The following is a 24682-nucleotide window of genomic DNA, read 5'->3' on the forward strand; positions in this document are numbered from 1 at the left end:
CCCTGCTGGCCCTTCCCTGGGCTTCGGGGTCCAACTTGATAAAATGAGGCTGGTGAATTAGTGGCTGGTCTCCTAATGGCTGGAGCTGCCCAGGTGGCACCTGTGGTAAAGAACGCACCTGCCAGTGCAGCAGACATAAGAGATATGGCTTCGATCGCTGGGTCATGGAGATTCCCTGGAGGAGAGCGTAGATACTCACTCCAGTATTCTTGCCTGGAGAATCCCACGGACAGAGGAGCCTGGCGGGTTACAGTCCATAGGATCGCGAAGAGTTGGACATAACTCAAGCGACTTAGCATATACACCCCAATAGGCGGGCCTCTAGTGAGGCCGGCAGGGGCTGCAGGGTGCCACCAGGGGGCGCCAGGCTCCAGCCATAGTACAAAGGGCTTGGGCTCCCACAGGACTGCAGCTGCTGTGGGACCGGTTATGGCCATTACCCAGGGCAGGTCCCAGCCCCTGCGGACAGATGGTAGATCTGGGGATTGGCTCAAAGCTGAGGCCATCTATAGTTGCGTCCTGTCACAGAGGTAAACAGCTTTGTCAGTGCCTACAAAAACGACAGTTACTCTACAATGTCAGCAGAACCTACAGCTTTCATTTTTCTCCGTTGTGAACAAGAGATTCTTCTTCTGGATCCTCTCAACGATGCTGTGACAACTGAGGAGGAGTGGGCAGTGGATGCGTTTTCTCAAACGTATGATCACATCCAGACTGGGTGATCCTTCTCACTCACCTTCATCTGTTCCCAGGGCTTGCCATGGAGCTCTGCTTCAAGAAGCACCAAGGACGTACCTGCAGACAGACTAAGTGAAAGTGGTCCGCCTCCCCTGCCCAACCCCACGCTCTCTGGGACAGGGACGGTGGCCACTGGGCAGTGTTAGGATGGAGTGAAGGCTGCAGTAAGACCAGGAAAGGAAGACCCCAGAAACACCTGAGGCCACAGGGTGAAGGTGGTCCTTACATACAGGACTGCAAAGGCAGGAATGCGATTAGCTTTACATAACCCCTCCAAAAATTCCTCCAAAGCAGCCTGGGCCAACTCTTAGGCCACTGTCTTATTCTCACACTGGGTTGGCAGCAGCAAGGAAGCAGGGAAAGGAAATGGTGGCCAGCCCCAGATACCAGGAACTCAGGGGGTCCCCCATTCCTTAGGGAAACCCTTGGGTTGAGGTTTATCTCTCTCTCTCTCTCTCACACACACACACACACACACACACAGACACACACACACACACACACCCCTGGGGTCCTTGTCCCACCCGCTCAGGCCCAACTAGGAGCTCGGGTCATTAATTTGCAACCTGGGCTCTGCCCCGACTTCTGTCCACCATGAGAAGTCCATCTGCCTCCAGGGTCCCCTAAAGGCTCAGGAGGGCTGAGTAGTCCTCCCTGCCCACAGTGCCTGCAAGAGCAAATCCTGTCATTTTCAGCTCAATTTTTTCCTGAGGAAGGCTTTTTTCTTTCTAAGAAACAGGCTAAACCAATCCATATAATAAATTACTGCAGGAGAAGAATAGTTGAATGGGGAGGAAAGAAAAACTGCGTGTGGGTCAAGTAAGGGCTTTGGGTCACATACGGGCTGGGTGTGGAAGGAGGGGAGTTTTTCCCTTGGGGTGGTTGGAAGGAAACAGTGTCAGAGCCGTTTTGAGATGGGTTAGGAGTGAGTTCTTCCCTGGTAGTTCAGCTGGTAAAGAATCTGCCTGCACTAACAAACACATGAAAAGATGCTCAATATCACTCATTATCAGAGAAATGCAAATCAAAACCACAATGAGGTACCATCTCACGCCGGTTAGAATGGCTGCCGTCAAAAAGTCTACAAACAATAAATGCTGGAGAGGGTGTGGAGAAAAGGGAACCCTCTTACACTGTTGATACCTACCACTCTGGAGACCAGAATGGAGATTCCTTAAAAAACTGGAAACAGAACTGTCATACAACCTAGCAATCCCACTTCTGGGCATACACACCAAGGAAACCAAAATTGAAAGAGACACATTTACCCCAATGTTCATTGCAGCACTGGTTACAATAGCTAGGACATGGAAGCAACCTAGGTGTACACTGGCAGAAGAGTGGATAAAGAAGTTGTGGCACATATACACAATGGAATATTACTCAGCAATAAAAAAGAAAGCATTTGAGTCAGTTCTAATGAGGTGGGTGAAACTGAAGCCTATTATACAAAGTGAAGTAAGTCAGAAAGAGAAACACTAATGCAGTATATTAACGCGTATATATGGAATTTATAAAGATGGTAATGGCGACCCTATAAGCAAGACTGCGTGAGAGACACAGATGTAAGGAATAGACTTTTGAACTCTGTTGGAGAAGGCAAGGGTGGGATGATTTGAGAGAATACCACTGAAAGATGTATATTACCATATGTAGAATAGATGACCAGTGCAAGTTCTATGCATGAAGCGGGGAACTCAAAGCTGGTGCTCTGGGACAACCCAGAGGAATGGGGTGAAGAGGGAGGTGGCAGGGGGTTCGGGATGGGGGATACATGTACACCTGTGGCTGATTCATGTCAATGTGTGGCAGAAGCCACCACAATATTATAAAGTAATTAGTCTCCAATTAAAATAAATTAATTTAAAAGGAAAAAAAAAAAGAATCTGCTGCAATGCAGGAGACATCAGTTCAATTCCTGTGTCAGAAAGTTCCCCTGGAGAAGAGATAGACTACCCATTCCAGTATTCTTGGGTTTCCCTGGTAGCTCAGATGGTAAAGAATCCAACTGCAATGCAGGAGACCTGGGTTCCATCCCTGGGTTGGGGAAATCCCCCGGAGGAGGGCATGGTAATCCACTCCAGTATTCTTGGAGAAGGAAATGGCAATCCACTCCAGTATTCTTGCCTGGAGAATCCCATGGACAGAGGAGTCTGGCAGGCTACAATCCATGGGGTCACAAAGAGTCAGACACGACTAAGGGATTAACACTTTCACTTTTCGGAGTGAGTAGGAGAAGAAAGGAAAAGAAGGGGGACATTCATAAGCATGTGCCAGGCTGTGTCAAGCTGACCTGTAGACTCAGCTCTTCCTCTCACTAGCTCTGACATTCATTAGCTGCGTGACTTTTGGCAGCTTACATCTCTCTGAGCCTTAAAATGGTGAACTAATATTATTGAATTGGCCAAAAGGTGTGTTAGAATTTTTCCATAAACTTACGGGAAAACCCAAATGAACTTTTTGGCCAATCCAATATTATTTAAGGTCTGAGGATCCCTGTTTCATCAGTGAAGAAATAAATGCAGTGACATGAAATGACTAGGCCAGTCACACAGCCAGGGAATGATGGACATGGGACTCAAATCCAGATCTTTTGTCTCTGAGGCTTCTGCAGCAACTGTGGGGTTCCTGCCCTTGAAAGACTCATGGTGTAAGACAGAGCTGCTTTTAGGATATCTTGCTGTACAGGACAATAACCGGCACAGCTACCCTTTCTCCTTCCCTCCCTTCCCAGTGGCTAGAACTGGGATGCTGCTATGAGCCTGATGGGTTATCTTCAGTCATTTAGATGAGGGCTTGGGAAAACCACAGGACAGGCAGCTGGGCTGTTAACAACCCCATCGAGCAGAGCTGCCAATGCCCCAGATGAAACTGGCATTTTATGTAAGAGAGAAATAAATTCCTTTCTTAAGGAATTTTTAATTACATCTCAAGTTTAAAAGCCAGATCAATACCGTGGCCATATGATGTATGTAAAACAATTAGCTTATTGTCTAACACATAAGTAAGTGCTTTTTTTGGCTGTGTTACGCAACTTGCAGAATCTTAGTTTCCTGACCAGGGATCAAACCCAAGCCCCTGCAGTGAAGTGCTGAGTCCTAACCACTGCACCACAAGCGAATTCTCAGTAAAGTGCCTTTTTTTTTTCAAGTAACTATTGATATTGGCATCATTAATGTTACATCTAAGGTTCCCTCCAGCTCCAGCATTGGTTGAGTCTGATCAGCAGTGGAGTAATCATCTCTCAACACTTCCTCCAGTGGACTTGAAGCAAACCCTTGTCACCTATGGTGAACCAGACATGTCAAGCTGGGCAGAAATTGTCTGTGGCCGTATAATTTATACCAGGGCTCTCTTCTATTAGCTTCAAACTGACCACAGCTCTCCCAGCAGACCAACAGATAGGAGACCATGGACACAAACACAGATTCACATCCTCCCACACCTCCAACCACAAAATGAACCAAAGTCTGTAGCAGCCGTTGCATGATCCCATCCTACCTCTCCTGAGGTTGGGCCTGGGACTTGATCAACTGGTTAGAATGGTTAGAGTAGAGGAGTGGTTAGAGTAGAGGAGAGAAGACAGGAGGAATTGTGATGGAAAGTGAGTCTCAGAAGGTAGACTGTTGTAGGAAGAGGAAACCAGAGAGATCCAACTCCACCCCCAAGCAATCAGGGCAGGCTTCTGGGAGGAGGTAGCCACTACCCTGAAGCTCATCCCCAGACTGAGGAGAGGGAAAGGGATCTACAGCAGGGGAAGTGGCCAGGCCGAAGGCTTAGAGCACTGGAGTCTACACGGCCTGTAACCTGACCAGGCCCTCCACCTGCTTCCCTCTCCCCCTTCCACCCTACCTTCTAGGAGACTAGAGGGAAGTGCAGGGAAGGGAAGGTGCTAGAGCCCCAGGGACCCCAGGGCAGGTGGTGTCTGACCAGGGGCCTCTCCTCCAGCGATGGCAGAGCCAGCTTGAGGCTCCTCTCCCAGAGCCACCTCAGGAGGGCATCCCTCTCATGACCTTGTCCCCAGGACACCATGCTTGGTGACTTATCTCCTGAGTGTGAATTCAGAAAGGGGAAGGGGGCAGCAGAGAGAAAGGGCAGCCTCCACACTCCCACTGCTCCTGCCCAGGCATTGGGGGTATTGGAAGTGACCCCTTGCCCCAGCACACACACCCATCTCACCCCACAAATGACTCTCCCTCCACAGCCCCAGCTGGGGTCCCATCTCCACTCCCAGCCACTACAGCCCCCGGGGTTAGTGATACATCTCCTCGGGGTAACCTGGGGTGTTGGTGCCAAGCCTATTCTCCAGACACTTCCCTCTTTGGGGGATGGCGCAGCTCTGTCCCCAGCTACTCTGCTGGGCTGCCTAGCTTGCTCCTTTCCACACCCTTCACCCTCCAGCAGCAATTCTTCCTGCTCCTCCCTAACCCTTTGGAAGAACTTTCAACCTGCCCCCACCCCACCTGCCTAGAGCGCCAGAGGACCCTTGTCTGGGTGCCATCCACTCCTCACACTGGGGGGTAGTTTTCTCTTAGTTCAGAGCAGAGAGGGCCCCTCACTCCACCCCAGCCCTGGCCTCGGGCTCCTTTGGTCTCAGGCGTCATCTTCTATCCTCTCAGCTTTCTCCCCTCCACCCTCCACTCCCACCTGGATGCCACCTCCACGAAGGACAAGAGACAAGATGTAGAAACGCACCATTTCCAGTTCAGTGAAATTTGCACTTTATTTAGAGATCAAGGAAGGACCACATCCGGCCCCTCCAGCCCAGGGGCGGGGACAGGGAGAAATGGAAAAAAGGACCCCAAATAAGGACTTCAGAGCCAGCAAGCCCTGAGAGGAATCCAGGCTCCGGGGTCAGGAGCAAACATGGAAATGGGGTTGGTGTCTTAGCACATGTCTCTCTCTCGAGGCCGTCGGGGTCTTCACCACAGGTAGGCTCCTTCTGGCCTGTAGGAGGGAAAGGAAAGGAGTCATACGGAGCCAAGCCCGGCGTCGGATCTGGGTAGGCGAGATTGGGGAAAAGTACGAGGCGGCGGGAATAGGGTGGAAGGAGGACCAGGCCACCCCCCATGGGACAGCGGTCCGGCGGGGCGCTTTTACCGCGACTTGACCGGCGGGTCCTCGCGATCTGGAAAGAGCAGTATAGACAGAAGAGCTTCTGAGAAGTCTCGTTTCCCAAACCTGCGGGGCGGAGCCAGAGATGGGTGGGGTCGAGTCTGGCCACGCCCCTGGTGGCCGCCAGGCCCCGCCCACCCCGCACCCGTTCTCACCGTTGCCGAGTGACCAGGTTGAGGTAGTGGCGCAGCGAGGTGTAGTAGCGGTTCAGCTCATCTGGCGAGGCGTGCTCTCCCGGAGCTTGGGGTTTGGCGGGGTAGGCGTCGACCAGCTCCCCCAGGCAGACGAGCAGGGTCAGCAGCACTGTGGCCATCGCAGGCCGCGATCTGCGCCCCGCCATCATCTGCAGAGGGGCACTAGAGTCAGTCCGAGTATCTACTCGGAAGCGGGAAGCTGAGGTTGCCACCTAGCCGAGGCTTCAGCGACCTGTCTGGGGCTGGTTCCCGACCAAGGCTTAGCCACCTGCTGGCTGTGTGTTCTCAGGCACTGCACCATCTCTGGCCTCAGTTTCCTCATCTTTTAAGAGCATACGCCCTGCCTGCCTCCACCAGAAGGGCAGATGGAGGAACAAGGCTATGCTGGCAGCAGGGACTCCCCGGCTTTTCTCCTTCCCACTTCCACTGACCCCCTTCTAAACCAGCTTCTCACCACTCAGTCCGTTTCCACCTTGCTAGCCTCAGTTTTCCCACAGACTAGCCTGGGATCCCCCGACCAGACCATTGCTGGGTCCCAGGCCACTCACAGCGACAGCTCCAGAGGCAGGGTGGTCAGGAGATGGAAGGCCAGAGGAGTCCGAAGGGCTGGACTGCTGCAGGTGGGGCTGCGGCCTCCTCAGCTCAGTGCGTTCCATGTGGGGCTTATATCCTGGTCTGAAAGGGGAGGGGAACTAGAGGGGGGAGGGCTCTCCTTCCTCACGCCACCCAGGGGCAGATCGCTGAGCTTACATTCAGACAGTAAGTGATGTCTCCACCTCCAAGGAGCCAAGGCGGAGCCCCCAACACTTGTACTCAGGGTACCTCTGGACAGGATGCCTAGTCAGAACCCCATCTTCACCCTTCAGCACCCCAACAGCAGGTGTAGCCTCCTGAGGAAGTGAGCCATTCGGTCTAGATTCCTGGGAAGACCCCTAGGACCAGGGTTGACATTCCTTCTTTCCTAGCCTGTCCATGGTGGGGGAGAGGAGATGCAGGCAGGAGGCCAGATTCATATTTTCCAGCCTGTGGGACTTATGACCACTCCTTCCAAAAGCCAACCTTTTCAGCCTCTTCTCCATAATGCATTGACAGGAACTGTGGGGAAAACCTCTTGCTACTGGAGGCAGAACGCGAGCTATAACCTTGGCTCTTGACCTGCTGTCTGTGAAGTCTTGGAGGATGGACCCCTCTGGACACTCCACTATGTCTCCCTCTGTTCAAGAGTTGGGAGAGGGGTGGGAGGGGGCAAAGGTCAGTCCTCTCCCCAGAAGCAGCTGAGTCAGCCACCTGTACACCCAGCCTGACACATACATGTTCAGGTCCAGCAGGCCTGGTATACAGACCCCTTGCAAGGCAGTGTGCCCCCATTTCCATCCAGGGGTCACTTGGGCACTGGGGTCTTACAGGATTGAGTGATGCCAGGAATGCCCAACTACATGCCACCATCCCTAGCCCATTACAATCTCCACTGGGCTCAGGGTCAAAGATCCCCACCAAGGGAAAGACTCCTGTTTGTTAAGCACCTACTGTGTAGTGGGCAGTACATGATTTCAGGCACAATAACACAATGAGCTGCGTTTCTCCCCACATTACAGATGAGGAAACTAATGCTCTAAGAGGTAAGGAAACAACAGCCAAGGTCACCCGGGATTCAAACCAGAGAAAAGGGCTGAGGCTGACCCCAGGGAGAGGCCCACTCAATCACGATGGACAGAAAGCCTTACTATCTCAGACAACCGTGAGGCTTAGGAGTCAGGCATGCAGGGAGGGGAAGGGAAGCTAAGTAAGTATGGAGTCTACCAACCCCATCAGACCCACCTGCCTCCGACAGGAAAAAAGAGTGCTACAAGGAAGTCTCCAATGAACATTTCCAGCTCCCTTTCTCTGCCCTGGCTGGAACCTCCAGTGCTTGCAGACTTCCCATCAGCCCATGAGAGCAGGAGGGACCCTCTTGTTCAGTCCCCTAGTTCTGGGCCAGCCCTTCCACCCTCAGGACAGATGGCCATGGGTGTTATTTTTAGAGCTCTGGAAGTGGAGCCCACGGCTCTCTCAATCACCTTTTTATGGGTTCAGTCACCTGTACTCTCCGGAAATGGCTGCTTATCAGCTAGTTGGGCCCTCTGGGCCCCACACGTCCCAAGAAAGGCCAGGTGGGCACACTGAGCATGGACATGAACCCTATCCTCAGTGCGGGGAGAAAAATCTTTTTTTCTTAGGACGTCATGTCTAGAGGGTGAAGCCCAACTCTGTTCTCCAGAAATCCCAGATCACATCCCTGGGGATTCCCTGTCTGTGGTGAGAGGAGCAGCAGTTTCACTGGGGAGCCCTCATCTGAGGGCAGAGATACTCCGTCATCCCTGTGCAGCCCCAACTGGAGTAGTTCCCGCAACACAGGGACAGACAAAAACATGGGAACAAGCCTGTGTCCAGTTTGGAGAGGAAACAGCAGCAATAAAAGAACTCCACCCTTCCAGAGGCCTTGGGAAGACAAAGACAGGTGCTCACCGTAGCGATGGAGAGGGTGGCCACAGAGCTGGTGAGGACAGCTACAGTCCCAGGATCAAGGCCTAGACAAGGAGCCTGCAAGCTAAAGGGGTCAGGGACATCTGAGCTAATACCGCAGCACCAGCTAGGGTGGTGACAGGGTGTTTGTAGCATTCTGACCAAGGCAGAGAGTGATGACATGAGCTGTGAGATGCCCACAGGGAATTTGTGGCATCCCTGGAACCCCCTGATATCTTGGGGAGGGTGGAGTCTGAGGGTAGAGGGCAGAAGTTAAGAAGGCATGGGCAAAGACCCAGATTCAGGTTCAACCTCTCAATAAATCATTTTCCCCTCTACTATTAGAGTGAAAGCAAATGGGACCAGAAGAGGTCCCTCAGGGTGGGCCAGAAGTCAGACTCCCACTGCACAATTATAGGGCCAGCCAATTGACTCATTAATCACCACTCCCTCATTGAAGAGTGTATTAACTTGTTGATTGGTGGAGAGGATGTCTCAGCCATCGATCAGTGGGCTCAGCTATCCCCCAACTCACACACCCACCATCACTGACACTTGATTCAGTCGCCATGAGACCTGTCTGGATGGTGGGGAACTGACATCTGAGAGAGGAGAAACTTCCAAATAACTGTTATTGTAGACTTGGGATCAGCACCTTCCTCCAACTTGTCCTCAAAGGGAAGTGGGGACAGAAACACTGACGTTCCCTTGATCCCCATTCTCGGAACACCTAGCAAGGCCACCCTAGGGGTCAAGGAGGCTTATGGACTTGGACCCCTGTTGACCATTGCTCTTGCCCAATGGGCTCAAGGGCTACTCATCAGGAGAGGGTAGCCCATGCCATTCATCCCTAGAGTCTTAATTCCATATATCCCATCACCTGCCCACCTCCCCTACACAAGACCTCTGTCTGATATCCCATCCACTGGGCAGCACTAGCCCATTACCTTCCACCCTTGGGTGGGGCCTCATGTCCAAGGGTCTACACACAGTACATGGCCATGTAGCAAGAGTAATCAGTCCTCACTCAATGAACACTTCTTAGGTCCCTACTATGAACAAGACATCCTTCTAAGCACCAGGGACCGAGCAGCAAACAAACAGGCAAAATCCATACCCTCGTGGAGTTTACATTCTAGTGGAAGATGTCAATTACAAATTGGCACTTGCTATCTACCTCTACAAGGATTATCATGTACTGCTGCGGCTGCTGATCTTCAACGCCCCCTGAAAGGAGCTCAGGGTGGAGAGCAGAAGTGAGGCACTCTGTGCTCAGGGAAAAACCGACAGAACAGTTCTTCAGATAGACATTTTCAGGAGCCGATTTTATGAGACCAATTCCTCATATCTAGAAAAGCACTAAAGTCCTTTGTGGTAACATCTGCCCTTTGTGACTAGCAGAAACTTTTTGTCAAAAAACACATGCTTGACTGTTTGTACTCCCCCTTCACCAAATTCACATGTATATAGACCTTCTTTCTCTCTCACACACACACACAAACACACATACACTCACTTCTTTGGAGCAGTTTTTCAGAGCTATCTGAAATGCTGCCTCAAATAAAACTTAACTCATGGAACTCACATTTACATTTTTCAAGAAGTCAGCTGTTATGGAAACCATGAGGAAGGGACCCAGAGTGGAATTCTGTACTTTGCCTGAACTCTGTGAGGATCCAGAGCCCTCATACCAGCAGAGGTCCCTTGTGCCCATCTGCCTCCTTGGAGAATCCAGACCCATTTGGGTAAGTCTCTGAATGAGATGGGAATACCCGACCACTTAACCTGCCTCTTGAGAAACCTGTATGCAGGTCAGGAAGCAACAGTTAGAACTGGACATGGAACAACAGACTGGTTCCAAATAGGAAAAGGAGTACATCAAGGCTGTATATTGTCACCCTGCTTATTTAACTTCTATGCAGAGTACATCATGAGAAACGCTGGGCTGGAAGAAACACAAGCTGGAATCAAGATTGCTGGGAGAAATATCAATAACCTCAGATATGCAGATGACACCACCCTTATGGCAGAAAGTGAAGAGGAGCTAAAAAGCCTCTTGATGAAAGTGAAAGAGGAGAGCAAAAAAGTTGGCTTAAAGCTCAACATTCAGAAAACGAAGATCATGGCATCTGGTCCCATCACTTCATGGCAAATAGATGGGGAAATAGTGGAAACAGTGTCAGACTTTATTATTTTGGGCTCCAAAATCACTGCAGATGGTGACTGCAGCCATGAAATTAAAAGACGCTTACTCCTTGGAAGAAAAGTTATGACCAACCTAGATAGTATATTCAAAAGCAGAAACATTACTTTGCCGACTAAGGTCTGTCTAGTCAAGGCTATGGTTTTTCCCGTGGTCATGTATGGATGTGAGAGTTGGACTGTGAAGAAGGAAGAGCGCCGAAGAATTGATGCTTTTGAACTGTGGTGTTGGAGAAGACTCTTGAGAGTCCCTTGGACTGCAAGGAGATCCAACCAGTCCATTCTGAAGGAGATCATCTCTGGGATTTCTTTGGAAGGAATGATGCTAAAGCTGAAGCTCCAGTACTTTGGCCACCTCATGCGAAGAGTTGACTCATTGGAAAAGACTCTGATGCTGGGAGGGATTGGGGGCAGGAGTAGAAGGGGACGACCGAGGATGAGATGGCTGGATGGCATCACTGACTGGATGGACGTGAGTCTGAGTGAACTCCGGGAGTTGGTGATGGACAGGGAGGCCTGGCGTGCTGCGATTCATGGGGTCACAAAGAGTCGGACACGACTGAGCGACTGAACGGAACTCCTGGTTCTCGGGTCTGCCATACTTGTTGATGATCCTGAGTCTTATGTAGCGGTGTGTAGCAGGTACCTAGGACTCCCCTGACAACTCAGTTGGTAAAGAATCCTCCTGCAGTGTGGTAGACCCCGGTTCAATTTCCGGGTCAGGAAGATCCGCTGGAAAAGGGATAGGCTACCCACTCCAGTATTCCTGGGCTTCCCTTGTGGCTCAGCCAGTAAAGAATCTGCCTGCTATTCAGGAGACCTGGATTTGATCCCAGCCTTTCCTTAGAGAAGGGAAAGACTACTCACTCCAGTATTCTGGCCTAGAGAATTCTATGGGCTATACAGTCCATGGGGTCCCAAAGAATCAGACACGACTGAGTGACAGGTAGCTGCCCCACTCCAGTGAAGGATACTGGTGAGGTGGGGTGGGAAGGATGCCAGGGTTTGCTCAGTTGTAAGAAACTGAGTGGTCTGTGCTGGATGGTGAGGTAAGAGCCTGATCTGATGTTTTCCTCCATTTGACTGCCTTAATAGAATTTGTTGGAATAAAAGTGAAGATATTACATGAAAGCCCCAAAGAAAAGGGATAAGACTCCTTCCAGCCGGTTATGGCTTTCTCAAGAGACTGAGAAATTTACAGGAGTGGTGGAGGCAGAGCCCTCATACCATGCAGTGGTCCCATAGGGAAATCCCATTCATTAATTAAAATATTTGCTCACTGAGGGTCACGAACAAGAATTGGACAGTCAGTGATCTGAGCACCCATGTTGGTTTTAGGCCACCAAAAGAAGCAGCTAAGACATGCAAGAGGACTGAAACAACGCTAGGGCAACACTTGCGGGAGTTACCCTCACAAGCAGCACGCTGGCCCATCACACAATTTCACTAGCAAATTTTGTCCCTGACAAATAAATTCAGTTTTAAAAATGGGAAATAGAGCCTCTCAAACACAGAAACAAGGGGCATCAGAAAGCCAGTCTCTAACTAACACCCCAGCCAGAGTTATGTATATACAAAACTCACAGTTACAAGTATGTAATTAATTGGCAAATCATACTAAAGGAGATCTCAACCTAAAATGGCCAAATCGGAGTTTTCAGATATTCCAAAATCGCTAATTTTTGTGCACACAGTTAGAAAAGGCCTAGGATCAAATAGACAGAATGGAATGCTTACATTGATTGGTACCTAGAAGATCCTAAAAGAGAAATGATAGCGTAACTTCTTTGCAGGAAATCAACAATTAACTGCTTGAAACTATAGCAGAACTTGAAAAGGTTGCTAGCACTCTGCCTCTGGCTCTGCCTCTCCGTCTGCTCCCCCCACATATGCTCTTCTATCTGAATTGCCTGTCCCAGACACTGTCTTTTTCTCTTCCAATTCTTTCACCTCTTCCCTTTTCTAGTAAAGGAAGATTTTTTTAAAAATCGGAAGTGATTATAGCTACCTTTAAGAAGAAACCTATTATAGCAAGAGATAAACCATCCTTGGTGTACACACTCTGGACCAAGCAGAACTTAGAACCTTAGTTAAGGAATTTCCAAGGAAATTAGAATTCCTTAGTTAAGGAATCCAAGTCAGGATCTATTGAGATTTGCTACAGAATTTATATTTAATATATATAGTAAGGAATCCAGTTAACCATCCTGACCTACGAGCCTAAGTTTTCAGTTAATACATCAGTTATTTTCTGAAAGCAAAGTGTTAGTCGCTCAGTCATGTCTGAGTATTTGCAACTCCATAGACCGCCTTTGGTTCCTCTGTCCTTGGGATTTTCCAGGCAAGAATACTGGAGTGGGTTGCCATTGCCTCCTCCAGGGGATCTTCCCAACCCAGGGATCGAACCCATACCTCCTGTGTCTCCTACACTGCAAGCAGATTCTTTACCTGCTGAGCCATCAGAAAGCAAGGGAATAAAGAAAGAAAGCAGAATGGAAACACCTCTTAAAGGATTTTGAACCACAAACTCACACTGAATGCAAGGAATTAGCCAGAAATTGCTCAAACTTATCCCAGAGCTTTCCCCCAAAACTGTAGACTAGACAGAGATTCAGCAGTTCAAGCGAAGATCATACAAATCCATTTTGGACTATTATGAAAGATTTGAAAAAACCTTTAAGTAGTATTCTGGTTTGACACCTGAATCATTCTCTAAGCACCATAATGAGCCTTTGCTTGGCTTCACATTTTTAGATGACTTAGAGGATATGGCTACTCTAGGCAAAAGGCACAACTTAGGTTGGTCTGAGTTACACACACTCTTGTTACACAGGCTGACCAACTTTACAAATCATTAAAAAGAAAGTAAGGGGCTATCTATGAAAATTATGAACCTTCAGTGATGCCAATTAAGTACATAATGCTAGCTGAACTTTAACCTACCCCTGCTTAATTCCCAACCAGCAGAGAAAGCCAGATTGAAGGGGGGAAATATATCTCTCTAGAATTCTGACCCTGTGGGAGTAAGTCCTTCTAGAAGACTCTGATTTTTCTCTCCCTGAGACCTGAGCTCTCAGGATAAAGTATCTTATCTAGATAATCTCTGATTTCTGAGACTGAGAAAATAAATGAAAAGAGGAGAGAAAAAATTATTTTAAATTTAACTTCTTCCAATTATTATTTACAACAAGTGAGTCATATTGTGATAGCTGCTTCATGACTAAGTTTAGAAAATGGATCAATGAGATCTCTCCTTGTGTCTGCCTGCATATATGTATGTCTCAATAGGTGTATTTGGAGAACATTGCTGAGGTTGATTTGTAAGTGAGCTCTACCTGGTTGGATTTAAGAAAATTAAGTATGTATATAAATTCTGGAATATACAGAAGACAACTGGCCAGGGACTCCCTTGTGATCCAGTGGCTAAGACTCAGCACTCTCAATGCAAGGGATTGCAGTTGGATTTCTGGTCAGGGAACCAGATCCCGCATGCTACAACTAAGTCTTCGCATGCCCCAACTAAAGAACACATATGCCCCAACTAAAACATTTCAACTAAAGCTCCCACATGCCACACCTAGAAAAAAAAATTCTGCCTGCTGCATGCATGCTCAGCTTGCAACCTTATGAACTGTAGCCCTCCAGTCTTCTCTGTCCATGGAATTATCTTGCAAGAATACTGGAGTGGGTTGCCATTTCCTTCTCTAGGGGATTTCCCAACCCTAGGATAGAAATCGCATCTCCTATAGCTCTTGCATTGGCAGTTGGATTCTTAACGACTGCTCCATCTGGGAAACCCCCAGCATGCTGCAATGAACATCAAAGATCCTGCTTGCTGCAACTAAGACTCAGCCCAGCCAAATAAATTAATTAAATAATTAAAGAAAAAAAGATGCTATATGACTTCTGAGGCCAGGTCACAAAAGGTAATTATTATGAATTAAAGTGTGTTCTGCTCTCCTCGCTTTCCAATTCATGTGTTGAAATCCTAACCCACAGTACTTCAGAAATGTGACATTACTTGGAAATAACGTCATTGCAGATGTCATTCATTAAGGTGAGGTACTTCCCTGGTGGCTCAGATGGTAAAGCGTCTGCCTACAATGCGGGAGACCCGGGTTCGATTCCTAGGTCAGAAAGATCCCCTGGAGAAGGAAATGGCAACCCATTCCAGTACTCCTGCCCGGAAAATCCCATAGACAGAGGAGCCTGGTAGGCTACAGTCCATGGGGTCACAAAGAGTAGGACACGACTGAGTGACTTTACTTCACTATACTGCAGTATAGTGAGCTCCTAATCCAACATGACTATTGTCATTCCAAAAAGAGAAATTTGGACACAGAAGCAGACAGGCATACAGGGAAGATGATGTGAAGAGACATGGGGTAAAGACCCCCATCTAGAAGCCACAGAGGGAAGCCGGGCACACCTCCTTCGCTCACAGATCTCCAAAGGAATAAACCCTGCCAACACCTTGATTTCAGACTTCCAGCCTCCAGAACTGTTGTGAAACCACTCAGTTTGTGGGACTTTGTAATGGCAGCCCCAGCAAACTAATACAGCAAGGCAGTCAACCTCCTGGTTCTCTTGGACCACTAGCTCTAGGAGCCACTGTTCTGTAAGTCCAACCACCCCAAGACATCAGGCTGGAGATGACACGTGTAGGGGTCAGCATGAGCTCCCAGCTAACACCCACCAGAACCCACCAGACATATGAATGAGGCTTCTTGGGTATCAGACTCAGACAGCTTCTGACAGTTACTGCATGAGACACTCCGCGTCACAACAGCCTAGTCAGGTCCTTCTCAATCCTGACCCACAAAATCATGAGTGAAATACAACGGTTAAGTCACTAAGTTTTAGGTTTAATTGTTACACAGCATAGTAAGCGGCACACCTGCTCTTTCTCCTTTCCTCCCTCCCTGGTGGCTAAAATACAGCTTCAGTGATTGTGGACCAGGTGAGCCATCTTCATTCATGTAGATGAGGGCATACGGAAGCCACAGAATAGGAAACTGGGCTGTTGGACATTCTCAGTGGAGAAGAGCTGCCAGCTCCCTGGATACTACTCACATTTTATACAAGAAAAATAAAATACTTTCTTGTTTAAGTCATTCTTAATTCTGTCTCGATTATTAAAATCAGATCAATACCTTAGCAATATAATGTATATAAAACAAATAGCTAGTGTCTAGCACATAAGTAAGTGCTTTTTGTTTCTTTTTTTGGATAAGCTGCACAGCTTGTAGGATGTTAGTTTCCTGACCAGTGATCAAACCTAGGCCCCTGCAGTGAAAATGCCAAGTACTAACAACTGGACCACCAGTGAATTCCGAGCAAGTGTTTTTGTTTTTTTTTTTTGAAAGGGTAGCTATTGATATTATCGTCATCAATATTACATCTAAGCTTCCCTCTGACCCTTAATATTGGTTAAATCTGATCAGCAATGGATTAACCACCTCTCAACACTCCCCACAGTGGACTTGAGGCAAACCCATGTCAAGCTGGGCATAAATTGTCCGTGGTTATATAATTTATACCAGAGTTCTCATCTACAAGCCTCAAACTGACCACAGCTCTTCCATGCAGACCAACAGACAGAAAACCATGGACACCAACACAGATTCACATCGTCCCATGCCTCCAACCACAAAATGAACCAAAACTTGAGGCAGCCATGGCATGGAGTGGTTTTAGGGGTTGGTTAGAGTAGAGGAAAGAAGACAGAGGAACAGTGGCAGGAAATGGGTCTCAGATAGTGGAATGCTTTAGGAAGAGGAAACCAGAGAAAAGAACTAACTCTACCTTTCAAAGCAGTCAGGGCAGGCTTCTAGGAGGAGGTAGCCACTACCCTGAAACTGATCTCCAGAATGAAATGAGAAAGGGATCTACAGAAGGGGAAGTGGCCAGGCCGAAGGCTTAGAGCACTGGAGTCTACACGGCCTGCGACCTGACCAGGCCCTCCACCTGCTTCCCTCTCCCCCTTCCACCCTACCTTCTAGGAGGCTAGAGGGAAGTGCAGGGAAGGGAAGGTGCTAGAGCCCCAGGGACCCCAGGGCAGGTGGTGTCTGACCAGGGGCCTCTCCTCCAGCGATGGCAGAGCCAGCTTGAGGCTCCTCTCCCAGAGCCACCTCAGGAGGGCATCCCTCTCATGACCTTGTCCCCAGGACACCATGCTTGGTGACTTATCTCCTGAGTGTGAATGCAGAAAGGGGAGGGCGGCAGCGGAGAAAAAGGGCAGCCTCCACACTCCCACTGCTCCTGCCCAGGCATTGGGGGTATTGGAAGTGACCCCTTCCCCCAGCACACACACCCATCTCACCCCACAAATGACTCTCCCTCCACAGCCTCAGCTGGGGTCCCATCTCCGCTCCTAGCCACTACAGCCCCCGGGGTTAGTGATACATCTCCTTGGGGTAACCTGGGGTGTTGGTGCCAAGCCCATTCTCCAGACACTTCCCTCTTTGGGGGATGGCGCAGCTCTGTCCCCAGCTACTCTGCTGGGCTGCCTAGCTTGCTCCTTTCCGCACCCTTCACCCTCCAGCAGCAATTCTTCCTGCTCCTCCCTAACCTTTTGGAAGAACTTTCAACCTGCCTCCACCCCACCTGCCTAGAGCGCCAGAGGACCCTTGTCTGGGTGCCATTCACTCCCCTTGCAGGGCGGTAACATTTTCTCTTAGGTCCGAGCAGAGAGAGACCCAGCCTGAACTCTGCCCCAGCCCTGACCTCCAGCTCCTTTTGTCTTAGGCGTCATCTTCTACCCTCTCAGCTCTATCTTCCCCTCCACCCTACAACTCCCACCTGATGCCACTTCCAGGAAGGATTAGGTAAAGGAAATAGATAATCACACTTTCCATTTCAAAGAAATTTGCACTTTATTTAGGGAACAAGGAAGGACCATTCATAGCCCTCCACCCCAAGGGAAGGGACACCGAGAAAAGGAATGAGGACCCCACCCCCAACACTCCTCAGACACAGCAAGCCTGGAGAGGAATCCAGGTTCCGGGGTCAGGAGCAAACATGGAAATGGGGTCGGTGTCTTAGCATATCTCTCTCTGGGGGCCGTGGTGGTCTTCACCACAGTTAACGGCTCCTCTGGCCTGCAGGAGAGAAAGGAAAGGAACCAAGCTCGGCGTCGGATCTGGGTAGATGAGACTGGGGGAAAGTAGTAGGTGGCGGGGCTAGGGTGGCAGAAGGATCAGGCCGCGCTCCAGGGGACAGCCGTGTGGCGGGGCACTTTTACCGCTACTTGACTGGGCGATTCGCATGATCACTGATCCGTTTGGAGAGGAAAGATCCTAAGAGTTTAGGATCCACAAGTCTGTGGGGCGGGGCCAGAAACGGGCGGGGTCATGAGTGATCACGCCCTTGTCATAGACCCTGCCCCGCCCACCCCGCGCGCTCGCTCACCGCTACCGATTGGCCAGCTTGGCATAGTGGCTCAGCGAGAAGTGGTGCTTTTCCCATGAGGCTTTTTCACCTGAAGGCTGGGGTTTGGAGTCGGCGTCGACCAGCTCCCCCAGGCAGACAAGCAGGGCCAGCAGCACTATGGCCATGGCGGGCCACGATCTGCGCCCCGCCATCATCTGCAGAGGGGCACTAGATTCAGCTAGAGCAACTGCTCCTGAGGCGGGAGTCTGAGGCTGCCATCTGGTCCAAGCTTCAGCGACCTGTCTGGGGCTGGTTCCCGACCAAGGCTTAGCCACCTGCTGGCTGTGTGTTCTCAGGCACTGCACCATCTCTGGCCTCAGTTTCCTCATCTTTTAAAAGGGCATAAGCCCTGCCTTCCTCCACCATGTTTACCCAGAAGGGCAAATGGAGGAAAAAGACTATGCTGGCAGCAGGGACTCCCCGGCTTTTCTCCTTCCCACTTCTACTGACCCCCTTCTAAACCAGCTTCTCACCACTCAGTCCGTTTCCACCTTGCTAGCCTCAGTTTTCCCACAAACTAGCCTGGGATCCCCCGACCAGACCATTGCTGGGTCCCAGGCCACTCACAGCGACAGCTCCAGAGGCAGGGTGGTCAGGAGATGGAAGGCCAGAGGAGTCCGAAGGGCTGGACTGCTGCAGGTGGGGCTGCGGCCTCCTCAGCTCAGTGCGTTTCATGTGGGGCTTATATCCTGGTCTGAAAGGGGAGGGGAGTTGAAGGGAGGGGGTTCTTCCTTTTTCCTCCCCCCACCCCACAGCAGATCGCTGAGATTACACTCAGACAGTACATGATGTCTCCACCTCCAAGGAGCCCAGGGAGGAGCCCCCACACTTGGATTCAGGGTACCTCTGGACAGGATGCCTAGTCAGAACCCCATCTTCACCCTTCAGCACCCCAACAGCAGGTGTAGCCTCCTGAGGAAGTGAACCATTCGGTCTAGATTCCTGGGAAGACCCCTAGGACCAGGGTTGACACTCTGTCTTTTCTAGCCTGTCCATGGTGGGGGAGAGGAGATGCAGGCAGGAGGCCAGAATATATTTTCCAGCCTGTGGGACCTGTAGCCTCACCTTCCAAAAGCCAGTCTTTTCATCCCCTGCTTCATAATATGTTGGAGGAGAACTGAGGAGTGACAAGACCTGTGGGGGAAAAATCTCTCTCCACTGGGGACAGGATGGGAGCAATAACCTTGGCTCTTGACCTGCTGTCTGTGAAGTCTTGGAGGAGGGACTCCTCTGGACACTCCACGATGTCTCCCTCTGTTCAAGAGTTGGGAGAGGGGTGGGAGGGGGCAAAGGTCAGTTCTCTCCCAGAAGCAGCTGAGTCAGCCACCTGTACACCCAGCCTGACACATACACGTTCGGGTCCAGCAGGCCTGGTATGCAGACCCCTTGCAAGGCAGTGTGCCCCCATTTCCATCTAGGGGTCACTTGGGTACTGGAGTCTTACAGGATTGAGTGATGCCAGGAATGCCCAACAACATGCCACCATCCCTAGCCCATTACAATCTCCTCTGGGCTCAGGGTCAAAGATTCCCACCAAGGGAAAGACTCCTGTTTGTTAAGCACCTACTGTGTACTGGGCAGTACATGATTTCAGGCACAATAACACAATGAGCTGCGTTTCTCCCCACATTACAGATGAGGAAACTAATGCTCTGAGAGGTGAGGAAGCAACAGCCAAGGTCACCTGGGATACAAACCAGAGAAAAGGGCTGAGGCTGACCCCAGGGAGAGGCCCACTCAGTCATGATGGACAGAAAGGCTTACTATCTTGTATAATCATGGGGCTTAGGAGTCAGGTATGGGAGTAGAATTAGGGAAGCTAAGTAAGTATGGGGTCTACCAACCCCATCTGATCCACCTGCCCATACCACTAAAAGAGAGGGAAAGAGCCAGACTGCCACTCCACAATTACAGGATCAACCTATTGATTCATTAATCACCACCGCCTCATTGAAGAGTATTAACTTTCTGATTAGTGGAGAGGATGTCCTAGCCCTTGATCAATGGGCTCAGCTGCCCCCCCACACACTCTCAACGCTATCACTGACCCATGATTCAGTCACTATGAGATATGTCTGGAGGATGGGGGACTGACATCTGTGAGTGGAGAAACTTCCAAATGGTTGTTATTATAGACTCGTATCCAGCACCTGCCTCCAATGTGTCCTCAAAGGAAAGTAGGGACAGAATCACTAGGGTTCCCTTGATCCCCATTTTCAGAACACCTAGCAAGGCCACCTTAGGGGTCAAGGAGGCCATGGTCTTAGACCCCAGTTGACTATTGCTCTTGCCCAGTGGTTGACTCAAGGGCTACTCATCAGGAGAGGGTAGTCCATGCCATCCCTGCCCTAAGTCTTAATTTTGTACATCCCACCACCTGCCCACCCTCCGCTATCTCCCTCACTCTCTGATATCCCATCCATTGAGCAGCACTAGTCCACTACCTTCCAGCCTCAGGCAGGGCCTCATACCGAGGAATCTAAACACAGCAAATGGCCATGCAGCAAGAGTGATCAATCCTCACTCAACGAGCACTTATTGGGCCCCTACTCTCTGTCAGACACTCTTCTAAGCACCCAGGACTGAGCAGTGAATGAACAGGCAAATCCATACCCTCTTGGAGTTTACATTCTAGTGGTAGGTATCACCTATATGGCACTTGCCATCTGCACTTGACATTTACCTCTACAAGGATTTAAATCATGTACTGCTGCAGCTGCTGACCTTCAACATCCCCCAGATAGGAATTCAGGGTGGAGCAGAAATGAGGCACTCTGTGCTCTGGAAAAATCTGGCAGAACAGATCTTCAGATAGTTAGATATTTTCAGGAGCCGATTTTATGAGCCCAATTCTCATATCTCCTTATATCTAGAAAAGCACGAAAAATCCTTCATGGTGACGACTGTGTCTTGTGACCTACAGAAACCTTCTGCAGAGAAATATGTGCTTGATTATATGTACTCCCTTTTTACCAAAATCACATACTTACTGACCTTCCCCTCCTACCTCTTTGGAGCAGTTTCTAAGAGCTACTTGAAATGTTGCCTCCCAGGCTATAGTCTTTATTTTGCCCCAGGATAAGGTAACTTGCAAATCTCATGTTGTGCATTTTTTAAAAAGTTAGCCCAGGAAATGAATAAACAAGAAATCATGTATTAATAGTATGTCTGATTTCAAGAAGTGCTGTAAAGTAATTAGCCTTCAATTAAAATAAATTTTAAAAAGAGAGAGAGAAAATAAGTGCTATAGAAAACAAATCCAGGTAAGGATAGAGTGCAGGGTGCAGGGGACTTGCTTTATGTTGGATGGTCAGGGAAGACCTCACCATAAGATGGCGTTTGAAGGATGTAAGGAAGCAAACCATGAGTCTACCCTAGGAGGAATGTTCCAGGTGGGGGAAAGAGCAAGTGCAAAGGCCCTGAGGTTGAAGTCAGGTTGACAGTTTGAGGAATGGTGAGGAGGCCTGTAGGGCTGGAGTGAAGTGAAGTGAAGTCGCTCAGTCGTGTCCGACTCTTTGCGGCCCCATGGACTGTAGTTTACCAGGCTCCCCAGTCCATGGATTTTTCCAGGCAAGAGTACTGGAGTGGCTTGCCATTTCCTTCTATGAGCAATGAGAAGAGTCAGAAGGAGCTGAGCTAGGGAGGCCGTTTCAGACCTTGCATCTGTGATTCCTGAAGTTTCACGTGGAACTGGCATATCATGGGCATCTAGGAAATGGTCATTGAATCAATCAGTGATTCAGCTAGTTAAGATGAACGCGTGCTCAGTCGCTTCACTCGTGTCTGATTCTTTGCGACCTATGGACTGTAGCCTGCCAAGCTCCTCTGTCAATAGGATTCCCCAGGCAAGAACACTGGAGTGGGTTGCCATGCCCTCCTCCAGGGGATCTTCCTGACCCAGGGATCGAACCAACGTCTCCTGCGGCTCCTGCATTGCCAGCAGATTCTTTGCTGCTGAACCACCAGGGAAGCCCATTAGTTAAGATAGAGATGCCTTATAGAGACCAAATAACCGTAGCTTAAATACCACTGAGGTTTATTTCTCTCTGACATAAGACTCCAAGCTGTACACCTGAAACTAACACATCATTGTAAATCAACTATGAAGTGAAACAAAGTGAAAGTCACTCAGTCGTGTCTGACTCTTGGTAACCCCAAGTGCTATACAGTCCATGGCGTTCTCCAGGCCAGAATACTGGAGTGGGTAGCCTCTCCCTTCTTCAGTGGATCTTCCTAATCCAGGGATTAAATCCAGGTCTCCTGCCTTGCAGGCAGATTCTTTTACCAGCTGAGCCACCAGGGAAGCCCAAGAACACTGGAGTGGGTAGCCTACCCCTTCCCCAGAGGATCTTCCCAACCCAGGAATTGAACCATGGTTGCAGGTGGATTCTTTACCAGCTAAGCTACCAGGGAAGCCTTCCCTTAATAGAGACCAGATAACAGTAGGTTAAACACCACCAAGTTTTATTTTTCTCTTTCATAAGAATCCAAGCTGTATACCTGAAACTAACACATTATTGTAAATCAATTCTACCTTAATTAAAAAAAAAAAAGAGAGAGAAGAATTTAAAGTCTTTCCTGATCTACAGGATATACCAAAACATGTCCACAGACTACAGTTTGCTGACCCTCAGTGTGAAAAAACAGGACTCTCTCTGTATTGAATTGTCTGTTTACCAAGAGTAAGATGGGTGTGTTCTCTTGCTGTTTATACCAGGTATACTTTCACTGATATCATATAACAGTATAATCTATTACTACACACACTGATGAAATGTGAGTGCATAAACAATCAGTTCCCAGAAAACTAAGTTGAATGCTTTGGAAAGACTCAACAAAGGGAATGACTGAAATGTGAGATTAGGTGTGAAAGATGACTGCAAAATAGTCAAGGAAAGTCCTAACAAATCAAGGCAATTCTATGTGGGAGAATTTCACATGTGTCTTTAGATTCTCAGCCCATTTAGCGAAACACGAAATAGTAGTGATGGATTGCGGGACTGTCAGTGGGATTTACGCAGGAAAGACAAGAGGAGCTTGAGTCAGGAGATCCAGAGAGAGGTGGATATCTGAATGCGCATGATATGTTTGAAGTCCAAAGAAAATGAATAAGGCATGTTTGAGTCTCTTTTTCTGATTGCCCAACTTTAACTGAGATTTTTAAACCCAAGGCCCCAGTATGTTATCCACTTTCTATTTATAGTTTGCCAGCAAAGGTCCATCTAGTCAAAGCTACGGTTTTTCCAGTAGTCACGAGTGGATGTGAGAGTTGGACCATAAAGAAAGCTGAGCACCAAAGGACTGATGCTTTTGAACTGTAGTGTTGGAGAGGACTCTTAAGAGTTCCTTGGACTGCAAGGAGATCCAACCAGCCCATCCTAAAGGAAATCAGTCCTGAATATTCACTGGAAGGACTGATGCTGAAGCTGAAACTCCAATGCTTTGGCCACCTGATGCAAAGAACTGACTCACTGGAAAAGATTCTGATGCTGGGAAAGATTGAAGACAGGAAGAGAAAGGGACAACAGAGGATGAGATGGTTGGATAGCATCACCAACTCAATGGACATGAGTTTGAGCAAGTTCTGGGAGTTGGTGATGGACAGGGAAGCCTGTTGTGCTGCAGTCCATAGGGTCACAAAGAGTCGGACATGACTGAGTGACTAAACTGACTGATCTATAGCTTTGATGTTCTTATAGGGTGTATATACATTACTTTAGTAATTGAAATCACAGTTACATTTTTTTTTTAACTAAAATTTTTTTTAATGCTGGCCTTTGTGCTGAATCCTGGAACAAGATACAGTAAGGAGCCCGGGCTCCAGCCCCACCCCACCCCCTGGGTCCCTGTGTGCTTCGCTAACACGTAAGCACTCCTGTTCTCAGGAATGAGACTCCTGTCTGAGTCTGAAACTCCTCAGGGGCTAACAGCCACAGGAAACTTGCGCTGCTGGTACAGAAACTCACGTCCTGAAAACGGTGTGAACTGAAGGACAGTCAGCTCCCTGATCGCCCAGCATTTCAGACCTTGTATCTGTGATCAACGATGTTTCACATGGGCTAGTAAATCGTTGGCACTAGGAAATGGTCATTGAATCAATCAACAGCGAACACATTAATTAAGATATAGCTGCCTTAATAGAGATCAAATAGCAGTAGCTTAAATACCACCGAAGTTTAATTTTCTCTCACATAATGGTCCACGCTGGCAGACAGTCCAAAGGGTGGATGCCTCTGATCCACAGGGAGCCCAGACCCCTTCTGTCTTGTTACCCCAAGATTGTTGCACCCATCTGCATGGCTGAAGAACACTCATCCCCCCACATCCTCATTCTAGCTATGGAAATGAGAAAAGAGGAAGTAGAAGGCAAGCATTTTCCTTTAAAAAATCTGATAGGAAAGCTGCACACCTTCCTTCTGCCCCACCCCAGTGGTCAGAACTTGGCTGCATCCACACCAAGCTTGGAGGGAGACTGGGGTGTATAGTTCCCACCATGAAGG

At 49.0% G+C, this 24682-nt stretch overlaps 2 protein-coding genes across 4 annotated transcripts; both read right to left on the reverse strand.

Annotated features, from left to right (window-relative positions):
• Positions 1-5442: 5442 nt before the first annotated feature.
• On the reverse strand, positions 5443-8010 carry LOC138415233 (peptide YY). Its single transcript, XM_069543535.1, has 4 exons — positions 6596-8010; positions 6009-6196; positions 5839-5919; positions 5443-5685 (listed from the first exon to the last, which is right to left on the reverse strand). Exons 1-4 carry the CDS (start codon positions 6701-6703, stop codon positions 5661-5663), a joined length of 402 nt encoding a protein of 133 aa, XP_069399636.1. The 5' UTR covers positions 6704-8010; the 3' UTR covers positions 5443-5660.
• Positions 8011-17607: 9597 nt separating this feature from the next.
• Positions 17608-19430, reverse strand: LOC138415234 (caltrin-like). Of its 3 annotated transcripts, none has more exons than XM_069543538.1 (5): positions 19366-19430; positions 18750-18876; positions 18168-18337; positions 17995-18072; positions 17608-17851 (listed from the first exon to the last, which is right to left on the reverse strand). In XM_069543538.1, the coding sequence occupies exons 2-4, from the start codon at positions 18855-18857 to the stop codon at positions 17997-17999; spliced, it is 354 nt and encodes a 117-aa protein (XP_069399639.1). In that variant the 5' UTR covers positions 18858-18876; positions 19366-19430; the 3' UTR covers positions 17608-17851; positions 17995-17996. The 3 variants fall into 3 exon arrangements, with proteins under 3 accessions (XP_069399639.1, XP_069399637.1, XP_069399640.1); XM_069543536.1 differs by having other exon boundaries at positions 19248-19430; XM_069543539.1 differs by lacking the exon at positions 17995-18072 and having other exon boundaries at positions 18162-18337; positions 19248-19430.
• Positions 19431-24682: the final 5252 nt, after the last annotated feature.

Source organism: Ovis canadensis, chromosome 11, assembly GCF_042477335.2.
Source record: "Ovis canadensis isolate MfBH-ARS-UI-01 breed Bighorn chromosome 11, ARS-UI_OviCan_v2, whole genome shotgun sequence".
Lineage (NCBI taxonomy): Eukaryota > Metazoa > Chordata > Mammalia > Artiodactyla > Bovidae > Ovis > Ovis canadensis.